Source organism: Peromyscus californicus, unplaced genomic scaffold (genome assembly GCF_007827085.1).
Source record: "Peromyscus californicus insignis strain IS unplaced genomic scaffold, ASM782708v3 Scaffold_13__1_contigs__length_99412109, whole genome shotgun sequence".
Lineage (NCBI taxonomy): Eukaryota > Metazoa > Chordata > Mammalia > Rodentia > Cricetidae > Peromyscus > Peromyscus californicus.
Window position 1 is genome coordinate 23357226 of NW_026294424.1, and position 15673 is coordinate 23372898.

The window sequence follows — 15673 nt, forward strand, 5'->3', positions numbered from 1 at the left end:
ACCAACGCATATAAAATAAGAATAAATAATTTTAAAAAGAATTTCATATAAGCTGTACAAGTATGTGGCTCCTTAATTTGTAACAAATACAAACATGAAGGCGTTACAGAAATAGAGGAGAGAGAAAACAAAGGGAGCAGAGTGAAAGAGACAGGAGAGAGAGGAGAGGCGGGGTGAGGGGGAGAGAGCACATCCACTATTTATACCCTAGTGTAAGAGCGTAGGAGAAACAGGTATCTCTCGGGAAGATGCCTTCTCAGGGGAGAGAGACGGGAGAGAGAACAGAGGAAAGCATGTTAGGAGAGAGACAGGTGTGAGGGTAAAGAACAGGAAAGAGGAAAAAGCAAGCGGAGAGAGAGACAGAGGACATGGAGAGCGGGAAGGATGGAGAGAAAGGAGAGGAGAGAGGCAGCAGAAAGGGAGGAGGGGCAGTGGGTAAGAGGGCAAACCCACCATTCATGCAGGAATATAAGAGCACAGACTGGGTCCCAGTTAGGTGCAGGAAAAGCAGGGAGTCTCTCAGGAAGGTGAATTCTCCACCTTCAACATAACGTTGCTGTTTCCAGCTTTGTGACCCACAAACACCCATATAAATACACATATATATGCATTTATATACATGTGTACATACAGATATATGCATAATTCGAAACCTAGGTTCTCCATACACAAGAAAACAGGTAATATTTCTCCTCTAAGTTTGATTTATTTCACTTAATGTAATTTCCAGTTGCGTCCATTTTCCTGCAGATGTCACTTTTCCATTTTTTATAGCTCCATTAAATTCCAGGGTGTATCTGTACCATATTGTATTTATCCACTCATTCGTTGGTCAGCATCTAGTCGTGGTCTGTCTCCTGGCTTTTGTGAAGAGCACAACAGACATGATTATGTGACTGTCTCTGTAATCTGCTGAGCTGAAGTCCACTGACGATGTCCAGAAGGACTGCTGTTGCTGGGTCAGATGACAGTTCTAGTCTCAGTTTGCTGGGGAACCTCCACACTGATTTCCATAGGGCTTCACAGTATAAGCCCTGCTAGCAGGAAACCAGGGCTGCTCTCCCTGCATCCCCACTGGGGGTTGGTGCCGTTTGTTTTCTTGATGCTAGCCATGCGGGGCACGGGCTTCTAAAGACTCTTTTAAATTGTTTCAGTCTGAAAGTGAACCATCCTTGTAGCCACGTGGAAACAAGGAGCTGCCGTGCAGGTTTGCTAACCTGTTGTTCCTCTGCCTTTCAGTTCCTGTCATTGAAAAACTGGACTCTGCAGTTGGTAAGTGAGCCACTGGGTTCCGTTTCTGGGGACTTCTTGCTTCCATATTGAAGTTTGATAATGAAATCTTAGCACCTTATTTTACAAACTTTGGTTAAGTGTTTGCATCTTGTCGGCCTTTCCAATTTCGCACTTACTAAGAAAATGCCATAGATGATTTCAGAAAAGATAGAGCCTGATGTGGTGACTCAGGCCTGTAGTCCCACCATTTGGGAAGCTGAAGCAAGATTCTAGTTACAAGACTTAAAAAAAAAAATGTCTGTGTATCACCAGTGTCAGGGTGCCCTTAGAGGCCAGAAGAGGATGTCGGGACCCCTGGAGCTAAAGTTACCAGAGATTATGAGCTGCCTGGCCTGAGCCCTGGAAACTGAACTGTGGTCCTCTGTAAGAGCCCAGAGCAGAAGGTCTTCTTACCACTGAGCCATCCCTCTGGGCCCTGGTTAAAAGACTTTAAAGTCACCTTTAAATCACATTTAGGGACTTGTTAGATGGCCCAGCAGTTAAGGGTGCTTGCCAGCAAGTCTCATGACCTGAGTTCAAGTCCTAGGACCTGCAAGGCAGAAGGAGAGAACCAACTCCTGCTGGTTTTCTTCTGACCTCTGCATGTGTTCACATACTAACTAAGTAATTAAACAGACCAATGTGATTATGTCACACTTGGGATATTAAGAAAAGTCTAATAAGTTATTTTTTTGTCAGGCATTTTGTTTTTTGGGTTGGCTTCTCAGATAATTCCATGTTGCCCAGGCTGGCCTATTTGCTGTGTAACTGAGGATGACTGAATTCCTGATCCTCCTGCCTCTACCTTCCCAGTGCTGGGATCACTAGCATGTACAACTGAATTGTATTTGTTTGTTTATTTTGTTTGTTTGTTTTGAGACATATTCTCTATGTATAGAACATGCTAGCTTCAAATTTACCATACTTCTGCCTTGGCCTCCCAAGTGCTAACTTTACCATACCCAGCATTTCATTAGTCCATTTTTAAAATATTTATTTTAACCTGTATGTGTGTTTGTGTGTGCGCACACATGCATGTGAGTGCCAACAGAGGCCAGAGGCATTGTGGAGCTCAGGTTCTAGGTGTTTGTGAGCTACCTGATGTGGGTGCTGGGAATCTAACGTGTGTCCTTCAGAAGAGAAGAACACACTCAGCTGCTGAGCCATCTCCAGCCCCATTTTGTCAGTTGTTACTTGACTCATCCAAGAACTGAGGTACATGTGTTCTTGTTCGTTCATGACATAGTGATGTGGAACTGGTAACGGGTGTCTTTCTCTACGTTTAGAAACAGCAGTCATTATTTTCAGAAGAGGAAGAGTACACCACTGGGTCTGAAGTCACTGAAGACGAAGTCGGTGATGAAGAAGAAGTGGCCAAGAAACAAAGTAATGGCTTCTAAGTTAAAATCAGCTCTCACTGTTTATGCAGAGTTATATTCTGAATCTTCTGATGCAGGGCATGGGTGACTGGAGTTATATGTCTACATGTAAGGTTACATTGAGAAAAAGAAACAGAAAGGAAGCTCCATGAAGATTCCCTAACCCAGGCTGGCCTGATGGCTCAGCAGCTAAAGGTACTTGCTGCCAAGCCAATACCTGGAGCCCACATGGTAGAAAGAACCGATTCATGTGAGTTGTCCCTGTGACCTCCACATGAGCATGTGTGCCGTGGTGCTCACATGTGCACACGAACACAGAGAGCATGAGTAAATAAACAGCCCTGATGCTCTGTGTGTACTGTCTTTACTCTTCAAAAAGAAAGGTGACTGAGGCCGGGCGGTGGTGGCGCACGCCTTTAATCCCAGCACTCGGGAGGCAGAGCCAGGCGGATTTCTGTGAGTTCGAGGCCAGCCTGGGCTACCGAGTGAGTTCCAGGAAAGGCTCAAAGCTACACAGAGAAACCCTGTCTCGAAAAACCAAAAAAAAAAAAAAGAAAAGAAAAGAAAGGTGACTGAGCACCTTGCCCTTCCAGAAGACCTGAGTTTGATTCTCAATGCATCAAGTATTATAAACCACCTGTCTTTAGCCATTAAATTTTAGTATTAGTTATTGATTTCTATGAATGCTTTTCTTGGTTGAGAAAGCTCATTTCTATTTCTGCATTGCTAGGTTTTCGTAGTGAATGGACATTGTAATTTATCAAATGCTTTTTTTTCTTTTTTTTTTTTTTTTTTTTGGTTTTTCAAGACAGGGTTTCTCTGTGTAACTTTGCGCCTTTCCTGGATCTCGCGCTGTAGCCCAGGCTGGCCTTGAACTCACAGAGATCCGCCTGCCTCTGCCTCCCGAGTGCTGGGATTAAAGGTGCGCCACCACCGCCTGGCTGCTTTTTTCTTTTTTTGACTGTGAAGATCATATAGATTTTTTTCCCTTCATTATTGCAATATAATACTGATTGACTTTTCAAGTGTTATATTGCTCTTCTGGGTGAGCTCCATTTGTTAAAAAGATATTATGTTTATGTTTTATATCATTTTACTTGCTACTAATAAATTTTTGTTGGTGCCTATTGGAATATTTTCGGTTCTCTTAGGATCTTTTCCTCTTTGAGTTTTGATATCAAGTTAATCATAACCTCCTAAATTAGAAAGTCTGTTCACTTTTTCGATAGGGGAGGAGATGGGGCTAGGGACTAAACTCAGGGTCTCAGGCTGCTAAGCAAGGGCTCCATCACTGAGCAGCCGCCCCAGTCTGTACCCCTTTTCCATAATAGCACATTGCAGATTGCCTCCCATAAATCATGATAAAATTCAGCAGTGAAGCTCTCTGGGCCTAGTTTCCATTTCACACTTTGTATTTACTAAAGAACATTTTTCTTTTAAATAGAGACAGACTAGTCCTTGGGGTGGTGCTGTCCACATTCGGGGTGGGTCCCCCCCTCAGTGAGGTCTCTCTAGAGGTACTCTCACAGACACACAGCCAGAGGTGGGTGTCCTAAGTGCCTCTAGGTCCATGGCCAAGTAGACAAGGAAGAGTAACTATCACAGCCAGGAATCTGAGCAGAGTTTTCATTAGACATCAGGGCTCACCTGCTTATCGCTTCCTCTCTTCAGAGGTTCTCCGTAGATTTTCAGTTGTTTTCCCAGGTCCAAATCTTCTCTCTGACACTTTAAACCTAGCTGTCTGAAGCTTGAGGTATGTGAAGTTTGGAGAGCTAATTCAGTCAAAAGCACAGAAACTCCTCTGTCTCACCAGCGTAGATAGCCTGTTAGGGGCTGGGGCCTCTCAAGTTTAAGGTTCAGCTAAGTATTTGGGCAGAGTTATACTTGTACTCCTTCATATTTGCAGCTTCTCTATTGCTTTAGATTATGTCATTTCCTCCCTGGGGCTGCTCAGGGTCCTGTGGAAAATGCCTTCAGACTAGAGGACCCCAAATTCACAGTTCTTACCCCACTGAGTTTTCAGGTATAAATGCCTAACTCTGTGCCTCAGTTTAATTATTTTCCAGTACTTTCAGATAGTTTTGATAAAATTTTTGTTGTTTTTGTGTTACTTTTAACTTAGAAGGAAATGCCCATCCCTGTACATGCCATTAATTACCATTACTATATATCCTATTATTATGTCTTCTAGCAAATTTGTTACTCTTGATCTATATTATTAATTTTGCTGCTTCCTGCTGTGGTATCTTCAAGCTCATCATATATGCATGATATCTTACAAGTTTCCCATGCACATAGTGGCAAGATTTCCCTTGGAAAATGACAGCGTGAACTTGTGGAAGTAATAAAGAACTGTGGAGAATTCCCAGTGCACCCTTCTTGCCTTTATTCTTTGTTCCCAGAGTACCATCTCTTCCCCTTTTCTCACCATGTTCACGGTCCACTTCACTCTTGGCCAGGACAGACTCAGGAGATTGATTTAAAAAGGCCACCGTCCAGAATATCTTTTGTCCCAGCCCTGCTTCCCAAGATCATTCTGCCTTGCATCCTTCCTGAGCAAAATTCATTTTGAACCTTTTGCATGTGTACTGATGCCCTGTCTCTGTCTCTTATTCTCAAATGGAACTTTTTTAAAGGTGATAGTAATTTGTTCAGTAAAAATCTTGGAGTTCGAAGACGATTCCACTGTCAAATTAGATTGGGAAGAATAAATATGTATCCTCTGTGATACTGTAAGTCAGCACACAAAGCAGTGGGTGTTATTTTGCCCTCTTTCTTTTTCCTTCGAAGATTTTTACCAAGTACAAAGAAGAAATATGATTTAAATGAATCCCTGTAAAGCAGCTTCAGTTTGACTTCCTCGTGTATTTGAGTTTTGTGTAGATATCATTGGTCTTTTTTTTTTTCTTCTTCTTAAAAGTAGAATTGTTGGTTAAGTGTTGTTCTATTTAGACGTAGCAGTGACATTGCAGGGTATGGGACTCATGTTCTTAATATTGTCCTTTCTTTACAGGGAAAAGGGAAAAGCCAAAGAAGTTTACTAAGCAACCAAAAAAGCAGCTGTCTTCACCCTGTTCTCAAAAGAAAGAAAAGGCGCTGGAGAAGGTAACTGGGCGGCTTTGAAGTCACTTGAGTAGATAAGCACGTGTAGTCAGCACAGATCCAAATAGAGTATGAATAGTGGGATGCTAGCATTGTAAGTGAGTGAGGGTGGAAGATTCGGGACCTTTGGAAGGCGCAAAACAGTGCATGACTTAGCACGCCATCCTTCGTGTAAAGAGATGGGAGAGCACAGGCTTTCTTCCGTGTGCATGAACCACCCATATAGAGCTGCACAGGCAATTAGTGAGATTAATTGCTCCTTTTGACACTTTTTACTACATGTGTTATTTAGCCTTTTAAATTTTAACCGGTAGTACATATTTATAAACAGTAAATAGACTTTTAAAATTGAAATATATTCTATTTTATGACCTAAAAATGCACTTTTATTTTCTTGTGCCATAGAAGAGACAAAATTCCATAACAGTAGTAGCTGCAGGTGACTAGAGAGAATTCCTGAGTTCCAAAACGGTATGAAAGGCTAGTTCTAAGATTAGATCCATAGTTACATTGGATAGATTGCACATTCACCTTAGTTAATCAAGTACTACAGATGTATGGATGGGTTAATTTTTCAAGACTGCATAAGCTTAAGGTTCCAAGTTCAACAGATAGACATTCAAAGTCTATTTTTTTTCTCTTTGAAGAAGTTTCTTAACTTCTCTGGACCTGTTTACTATGAAGGTCATATAGTGCTTGTTTCACTATTATAGACCTTGTTGATGCAAGGGCTATTTGTTTTTCTTTAGTTTATATTAAAACAGGGTCTTACTATGTAGCCCAGGCTGGCCATAGCCCTGGCTGGCCTGAAACACACTATGTTGGCCAGGCTAGCCTTCATCTTATGGAGCCCTGCCTGCCTCTACTGGGATTAAAGGTGGGCACCACCACTGCCAGCTGTTGTTGCAAGATGTAAATGAAATAACAGTTTTAGATGCTCTTGGTGTCTTGTACTCAATAATGTAAATTGTTCTCATAATTAATTAGAATACTAATCAATAAATATGCTCTAACTGGACATTAATGTTGTCTTCTCTTTCTCTTAGTCAACTTCTAGAGATGTGTCTCCTTTCGTGTGAGTATTTGTTCCTTGATCCAATTGGAAATCCATTCTTTGTGTTTGGTTGGTTGGTGTTTGGTTTTGAAACAGTCTGTGCTGGAAGTGCACTCTTAAACAGCATCAATGGTTGTTTTTGTTCAATTTATCCAATAGTGTGAGCATGCAGAAGAATAAGTGGGATGCCACAAGATCCTTGAGATTCAACCAGGATGCACAAAGAGAAGATGGTAAATTTTATTATCTGAGTAACATACAAGTTAGGTGTAAATAACAATGTTTTTGTTACTATGTGTATATTTGGGGATGGTTAACTGCAGGTGAGTGCAGGAACCATTAGAGGCTAGAAGAGGGCATCAGATCTGGGGTTGGAGTTATAGGCAGTTGTGAGCTGCCTGATAAGGACTTGATATGGGTGCTGGGAACCAAACTTGACTCCTCTTGGAGAAGAGTTTGTACTCTTAACCACTAAACCATTTCTCTAGCCCCAAGACTTGTCTTTTTAAAAAGTATGCTAAATAGTTTTAAAGGTTCCAAAATAATGTGCACATTCTCTTAGGCACCAAGCAGAATTTCATCACTAGACCATCTAGTAGGTAGTGTGTTGTCTATACATCTGTGACTGAGGTCTCTTAGACTTATTTTTATATCATATTTTTACTGTAAAAATGACTAAATATGTTTTAGCCTGTGTCTTAGCCTCATGTTCTTACAACAAAATCCTCAAAGCTGAGTATTTTAAAAGAAAAGAAGTTTATTTAGCTTAGTTTTGCAGTACCAGTAAGTATCTCCTTGGCTCTGGTGAAAGCCTTCTGGCTACAGTCCCAGCATGGTGAATGGCATCATAGGAGCATGTTTAAGAGAAAGCAGTTGCATGCCAAAAAAGGAAGCAAAAGAAATGATTTTTGTATCAACTTAACCCTAGAGTAACTGAACAGGGTCACACAATAACTACATTGATCTCTTCTAGGACTGGTGGCCCCAGTGAGATAACCACCAGGCCCCAGCTCTTAAAGGTTCTGGCACCCCTCAATATTGCCACAGGGGTCAGAGTTGTACCACATGATCCTTTGGGGGACATATTCAGCCACATCCAGGAATCTGAAAGACAATACAACTGTCTATATATTAGTCATTTACTACATGCTACCTTAAATTCTTCACAGATATGTAAAAGTATGTATCTGAAATGAATAACAAAAGATATTTTCGTAAACCTTTGTTGATTACAGTCTTTCTAGAAAAGTGAAAACTATGTTATTCTCATGAAAAGTAATGCTCTATCTTTTTACCTTCAGATCAGCGGCGGATGTCTGAAATTACAGGGCATCTAATAAAAATGAGATTGGGTGACCTGGACCGAGTCAAGTCAAAGGAATCAAAAGAAGTAAGAATTAATTTACCAGTGTGCTAGATCTAAGTACAATTTCCCTTCCTAGTTTTATTCCATCATGAGAAATAGTTAACTAGTGTCTTCATTAAGGTTTCTGTCGCTGTGAAGAGACAACATGACCACAGCATCTCTTTTTTTTTTTTTTGGTTTTTCGAGACAGGGTTTCTCTGTGTAGCTTTGTGCCTTTCCTGGGACTCACTTGTTAGCCCAGGCTGGCCTCGAACTCACAGAGATCCGCCTGGCTCTGCCTCCCGAGTGCTGGGATTAAAGGCGTGCGCCACCACCGCCCGGCCCCACAGCAACTCTTAAAAAAGTTAACCTTTAATTGGGGCTCAGTTCAGAGGTTTAGTCCATTATCATCATGGTGGGAAGCATGGCAGCCTGCAGGCAGACATGGTGTAGAGGTAGCTGAGAGTTCTATATCTGGATCTGCAGGAAGAGAGAGTGACATTGGGCCTGGGTTGAGCATCTGAAACCTTAAAGCCCGCCCCCAGTGACACACTTCCTTCAACAAGGCCACACCTTCTAATAGTGCCACTCCCTATGATCCGATGGGGGCCATTTTCATTCAAACCACCACAGCTATTATACAATACTTGTGTAAAGTGTTTCTTTCTTGTTTTGTTTTTAGCATGAAAAATATAAAGATGTTTTTTAAAAGATGTTAAAGGAGCATCTTCGATATTTTTATGTTCTATGCCAGTTAACTAAAATTCACATACAAGTTTTCTGTCATCTTCCGTTATCTGTGGTCCATAGGTTCTCTGTATCATACATGATAAAGCATAAAGTATAGTGTCATACCAAGAGTGGGTTAGCTGTGCACTGTTGGCCAAGTGACTGTGAAGGAAGTGTGGATCTGCTCACCTCTGCACGTCTCACCTAGATGCTGTCTCTGAGAGTCAGGGCTGCACCACACTTGTGCTCCCACAGGTGCTACTCTCAGTGACAGCAGAGTGTGCACCGCAGCTCTGCCCCAACCCTGTGTATGGGTTACTTCCTCACGGGGAGAGTGTGTGCCTAAGGGCAGAAGGCCCTCCATCCAAGAAGTCACTCCTTTATAACGGAAAGCAAGCTGCGACCTGCCTTAGCGAAGGGCCTCTAAACTTGTGTGCGCGTCTGTCTACACATACACATGGACACCACTAAATTATATGGTCAAAATTTCTTAATTTCTTAGCTTCAGTACTAAAGCATGATCCACAAAAGAACAATCAGAATTTATCAAAACCTAAAGTTCTTCTTTAAAACCACTGTAAAGAGAATTAAAAGACAGCTGAGCTAGGTGATATAGCCAGAGCTATATAGTGACACCCTGTCTCAGAAAAGAAAAAGAGAAAGAATTAAAAGACAGTTCATAGTTGGAGACCAGCCTGGTCTACAAATCGAGTTCCAGGACATCCAGGACTGTTACACAGAGAAACCCTGTCTCGGGGGGGGGGGGGGGGGGGGGGGGGGGGGGGGGGGGGGGGGAGACAGTTCATATGCAATAACAAACTGTGTAAAACGTTTGTCTAATGAAAAGTTTTGTAGAAAAGGGAGGGGAGAGAAATGTTGTAATTAAATTATAATCTCAAAAAAGCTCAGGAACTCAATAATAAAAAAATCCAGTAGATAGTCCAACTGGGCATGGTGGCACACACCTTTAATCCCAGTACTTAGCAGGCAGAGGCAGGTAGGTCCCTGTGAGTTCCAGGCCAGCCTCAGTAGCATGTGAGATGGGCTTACTTACCCACAAGGACCCACATTCCATTCCCAGCACCCACATGGCTTCTCACAACCTTTGTCACTCCAGTCCCGGGGATCCAAGCCCCCCTTCTGGTCTCCAAGGGCACTACACATATGATATGCAGGCAAAACACCCATACACACAAAATGAGGAGGTCATTTTGTGATTTAAAATAATAATGAGTAAGTAAACCAGGCAGAGCGTTAGCCAGACATCCCGAAGGAAGGGATGTAATAGCAAGAAAACATGAAAATGCAGCTTCGTTAGTCATTAGAGAAATACAAAGTAACATCTCAATGAGATGCTGCTTCTAAGAGTTCTGAAATCTTTGTTTAGATGCTTGTGAGGATGTGAAGCAAACAGAATTCTCCTGTACAGCTTGTAGGAGTTGTGGAAAATAGTCTGGCAGTGTTTCATAAATACCATGCATTTATAGTGTCATTATTCTTAACTTTAAAAAACTAGAAAGTTCCAAAGTAATGTCATTTACCTGGTAAATGTGACAAGAAAAATTCTGAGATTTCCTGAATTTAAAAGGGCAAGAAAAGAGAGAAAACTTAACTCAAAACAAGGTGGATGGTGCATGTGTAGTCTCAGCACTCAGGAGGATGAGGCTGGATGACAACCACATTGAACATTCCTAATCCCCAGGTTCAGCAGGCATTGTCCCAACTGCCCAGTAGTCTTGCTAGTGACAGAGTTGTGCCTCAGGACCTGCCCTCTCTTTTTTTCTCTGATTTCTATAACAGCTCGGTAAAACCTTTTCTTTCAAAGAACCCTCAGGCTTAAGGGCTTTGGTTGCTGGGGATGTAATTCAGTTTATAGAATGCTCATCTAACATGCTTAAGGCTCTGGGTTTGATCCCCAGCTCAAATAATCCAGATGTGGTGGTGCAGTCCCCATACTCAAAAGATGGAGCAGAAGGATCACAAGTTCAAGGTCTTCTTTGGCTGCATAGTAAGTTCAAGACCAGTGTACATGAGACCCTCTCTAAGGAGTGAGAGGAGTTTGGGGTTTAGCAAATAAACTATGCATTTTTAAAAAATGGTAAAGATAGGGCTGGAGAAATCACACAGTGGCTAAGAGCTGCATGAGGACTGGAGCTCCAAGTCCAGCCCAGACAAGCGCCAGCTGTGTCCCTGGGCGTCTGTCCAAACCAGAACTGTGGACTAAAGTGGTCAGGTCTACTGTAGGTAGTACTTCAAAAGCCCGAGTTTGTAGATCAAAAGTAAAATTGCTTTCTAAATTTGGAAGTGTGTCTTGTTATGGGCCAGCCCTTACTTCCTTGAAGGTAACTTAGTTTTGCTTCTTTATTCCAGTTTGCAGGAGGTATTTATTCTAGGCTTGAAGCGCAAGTCAAAGCCTTGGCCACACCTGGCAGCGCCCGGCAGACCAGCTCAGACAAAAACCCCAGGTAAACCAGCAGGAAGCAGCAGGGTTCCTCTGTCTCTGTAGTCAGCTGTGTGAATACTAAAGCACGAGTGTGACTTCAGTTCCTTATTGCATCAAAGTCAGAACTGATTTTAACAAGTCATGAGCACAAACTTTCATGAACATAAAAGGCTTAGTATTTTTTAAGCCAGCTACGTTAGAGTCAGCTGATAAAAAACGAACACTGGGGGTTGTGGTACACAGCCTAGAGGTAAAAAGCTCCTCTAGGACGCTCAGGGCCCTCCATGTAATCTTTAACACCAAATAATAATAATAATGTACTAGTAGTAATAGCTACAGTTCAACTGTGAATTAGCAAAATTGTCATAGTATGTGTGGACTATGTTAGGGTTACTTTAGGAAATCATTGAATCTTTCTTGTCCTTGTTGTTCTCCCTCGTCCCCTCTCGCATCACCTCTCTCTGTTCTCGCAGTGTGGAAATAGGCAGAACATGTTGCAGAGTAGAGGTAGTATAGTCTCAAGCTGTGAAAGTGACCAAAGAGAACACTGTGTTCATCTACATTTGAAGTAGGCTTTGCATTGTTTCTAGAGTCTCTTGAAAATCAACTATCCTAAGCCATTATTCTGCCCAAGTGGTTGACAGGCCTGGTTAGGTCGACCCTTTTTTTTTTTTCTAAATTTTTAAGATTTAGCTATTTATTATAAGCGCCAGAGATGGTTGAGAGCCACCATGTGGTTGCTGGGAGTTGAACTCAGGACCTCTGGAAGAACAGTCAGTGCTCTTAACCACTGAGCCATCTCTCCAGCTCGGCTAGGTTGACCCTTTAAAGGAGGCAATGGTCTGTCTAAGTCTTTACCAGGAAGCCCCCAGTGTAGTAACATCTTACTTCTCAATCAATTAACTGCTAAGTTTTGTTCCGTCACAGACTTTCCGTTAGGCCTTAAGCTACTGAGATATGAGCACAAGTATTAGAGCTACTGATGTGCCTAGTCTGTAACCCTGCAGTCCACAAAGCTACAGAATCGGCCTTCTCAGTCCTGCTGAGCCATCTAGAGCTGCTGATTAGAGCCGCAGGGTTTACTTGGTTCACATTCTCAGTGGTCGTGTGTTTCCCCAAGAAACACTAATGTGTCCATTACATGCTGGTCCTGACCTATGCTATGCAGCAGACATACTATATTCACTCTCAAAAAAGTTGTTGTTGTTGTTGTTGTTGTTTTAATCTGAGTTCCAGATTGCATCTCACTGCAGGGGTTTTAGAATGCCTGATGAGCGGCGCACAGTTTGGCTGAATGTTGATATTGTCAAGCAGGCAGACTAAGGCAACAGCAGTGTTCTGTTCCAGAGCGAGTCTGACTTTGTTTTCTGTTTAAAAAATTTAGGTCTAAAAGTCGTTTTGGTCAAGGGCGTCCTGCATAAAGCACCCTAAAATATAAAAAGAGAGACGGCACACTCCTGGACATCTGCAGTTGTTCCTCTCTTGAAGACCTTCCCCACAATGACTTCTAGGTGTTTTCTTAGTTATTCCTGCAAACCGCGTAAATCATGCTGAGACACATACATAGTTAGGCTTCATTCAAATCTAAATGTAAATATAAATTTTTAATATAAACTTCTCTTTGTATAATTCTAGGCTGTGAAGAAAATAATTACAAACTTTGCATAGTTAAGCTTCCTAATATTTGTTACCCTTTATTTATTTGAAAGAGAAGAGGCCTAAATTGTCAGATGACTTTACGAAATTAAGGGACTGACTGATAGTGTTTCTGTGCATGTATGCTGATCACCATATGTTTGGGACTGTTGAGTCTTAGGTGTAGCATTGAAAAATGAATTTTGTGGGATGAAATGTCCAGTGATGCTAAATGTAGGTTTGTGTGAATGTTAAGGCATGACGGATCTCGAAGCTGCATTAATCAGTGTCAAGGTGAAGTTACTCCAGTAGCATGTTGGTCTAGAAGGGTTAATCTCTTCGGGGTTATTATGTGGAAGAAAAGTTTTTCGTGTATCTCTGTCGGTCATCTGAGCCGGAATTACTGGCCATTAGTTTCTCCTCTGTGAAGCTAGTGACAGTCTGAATGTCCTCCAACAGCCTGGGATGGTTTAGGGTAGAATCAGGAGAGTTCTACGACAGTCACTTGTATGGTTCTCCAACCCATCCATTCTCTAAACCTATTTCAACAACCCCGTAAAAATTACAATTGCTAGTTGCTTTAGAGGTGTCTTAAAATTCCCAGATAGATTAGACGGCTGAAAATTTTATACATTCAAGGAAAATAAAACAAAACTATTTTATAGATCATGTTTTAATTTTTTTCTAATCAGATACATAACGTAACAAGGGAAATTTTGTTCCAGACTGTAAGCATGTACTGAATTATATGTTTGGAAATTATTTATAGATCTCTGAAAACCATAAGATGCACACGATTTCTACTTTTAGTTTTCCTTTGCCTTTTGGCTCATGTCTTCAAATTATTCAGCGAACAAGCCTTGATAATATGTAACAGAACAGCAGTTTTAAAAGAAAAGTTCAAATCTTCCACTCAGTTCACACAAAAAGAAATTATAATTTTTAATGTGTCTTTTAGTTGCTATGCGAAGCTCAATTATTTGATTATGTTTTTAATGTCTGGATTTTGTTTTGTATATATGCTTTTTGGTTGTCTGATACTGTGGAAATTGCTTATACCCTATTTATTTTTAAAGTGTTTCTTAGCACACTGTGTGTGGGTCTCACTAGTCCTCCGCCTTATGTTGGCTCCTGGTTCTCTGATAGAGGATTTGGACGTACATGTGTAAAGAGACCTGTTGGAATCCTTGTAATCTGCTCTTCCAGTTTTTCCTGATGACAAAGTGTACATGCTTCTCCCCTGAGGGGAATGAACTACTGATTGATGCTAACAAACCAGACTTTAGTACAATCTGACTCTATATAGAATATGTTTTGTTGTTTTGTGTCTGTCTGTGATACATGGGCAGGCATTTCTTCTGCCAAGTACTTTAAGGATTTCCTTACATTAATTCTGAGTTTATACGTCTTTAATTGAAATAAACGGTACTGTCAAAAACTGTGGGGAAAGCCCCTGGATCTGACTCATTCCGCTGTCTGACGAGTCTGGAGTGCTCTATATTCTACATATTTCCCTGGAAAATTAGCTGTATTCCAAGGTGAAATGCTGAGGGTTTGTGATTATCACCCATCACTCTGGAAACTGAAATAGGAAAATTTCACATTCTAGACCTATCTCAGAACATTAGCAAAACATTTAAGGGTTAAAATACTACAGAGGATCTGGGCATGTGGCTCAATAGCAGAACACTTGCCTGGGGTGCACAGGAACCTGGGATGGATCCTCACTAGCAGGAGTGAGTGGAAACAGTACTGTGGAAATCTAGCCACAGTGCCGACTGCGCAATTTCTTCATCATATTTGTTACTTTTCTTTGGAATGTTTAGCCAGGAATTGTGACTAAATGTATACTAAATTGTATATAATTGTTTTGGAAGCTGAGGCTGAAACTGTCATAGTTTTTGCAGATGGCAAATTTAAATAAACATTAAAAAGCCTTTTGTCTCCGAACCTGGCAATAATTCGTCAACCCACCTCTAGCCATCATTGACCAACTGTTACACATTTCCCAGGCCAGAGGCCCTGGGTTCTCTAGCCAGTCCAGTTCTAATGGATTAGCTCCCCCAGTCTCCCTAAAATCTGGTCTGTAGAGAAAACCAATCCTGAGATAATGTTACAGAATTATTGGGAGTGAGTAAATTAATAGTTGTAAATAGTTAATACAGTAACTTTTGGCTTATCGAGATCTCTCCATAAGATTTCTATTGTTGCATTGATATTACTATTTATTTATTTGGAATGCATTCTCAAATTCTTTAAGGCAAAAGTTTTTTGTACCTCATCCTATAATTTGAATTTCTAAGTGTGTGTGTGTGTGTGTGTGTGTGTGTGTGTGTGTGTGTGTGTGTGTGTGTGTTTAGGAAGAATCTTTGCTTAGCCATTTTGTCAGAACTGTCCCCTAGCCCGTCTGCTAAGTTAGTTTGGGAGAATGCCCATCTCCCACAATGCCCAGTATCTGATTGTCATCCATGGATGATCAGGGTCCTTGTTCTGTGATGATGTCTGACCAGCTGGCTTGTCTGCAGCAAGAATCTGATTCCGTCACTTTAGCCCAAATCATCCTCCCCCAAATAGTTCCTCTTAGTTTTCTCTAAACCCACACTGCTCTTGACCACAACTTCCTACTTGTCAGGCTGTGTTCAGAGGTGAGCCCAGTTTCTCCGTGGCATTGGTCCCTGTGCTATCACGTGGGTCCTGGTGATGTCTTCTTGTTG

General features: G+C 41.5%; 1 protein-coding gene across 16 annotated transcripts in view; it reads left to right on the forward strand.

Moving 5' to 3' along the window:
- Sanbr (SANT and BTB domain regulator of CSR) overlaps positions 1–14896 on the forward strand; it is a 54553-nt gene extending 39657 nt beyond the window's left edge. For all 16 annotated transcript variants that reach the window (XM_052734657.1, XM_052734655.1, XM_052734654.1 and 13 more), the window contains 8 exons: positions 1240–1272; positions 2559–2658; positions 5665–5756; positions 6800–6828; positions 6967–7040; positions 8109–8197; positions 11252–11346; positions 12709–14896. In XM_052734657.1, coding sequence (XP_052590617.1) covers positions 1240–1272; positions 2559–2658; positions 5665–5756; positions 6800–6828; positions 6967–7040; positions 8109–8197; positions 11252–11346; positions 12709–12745 — 549 coding nt within the window. In that variant the 3' untranslated portion in view covers positions 12746–14896. The remainder of the gene's footprint in view (positions 1–1239; positions 1273–2558; positions 2659–5664; positions 5757–6799; positions 6829–6966; positions 7041–8108; positions 8198–11251; positions 11347–12708) is intronic.
- Positions 14897–15673: the final 777 nt, after the last annotated feature.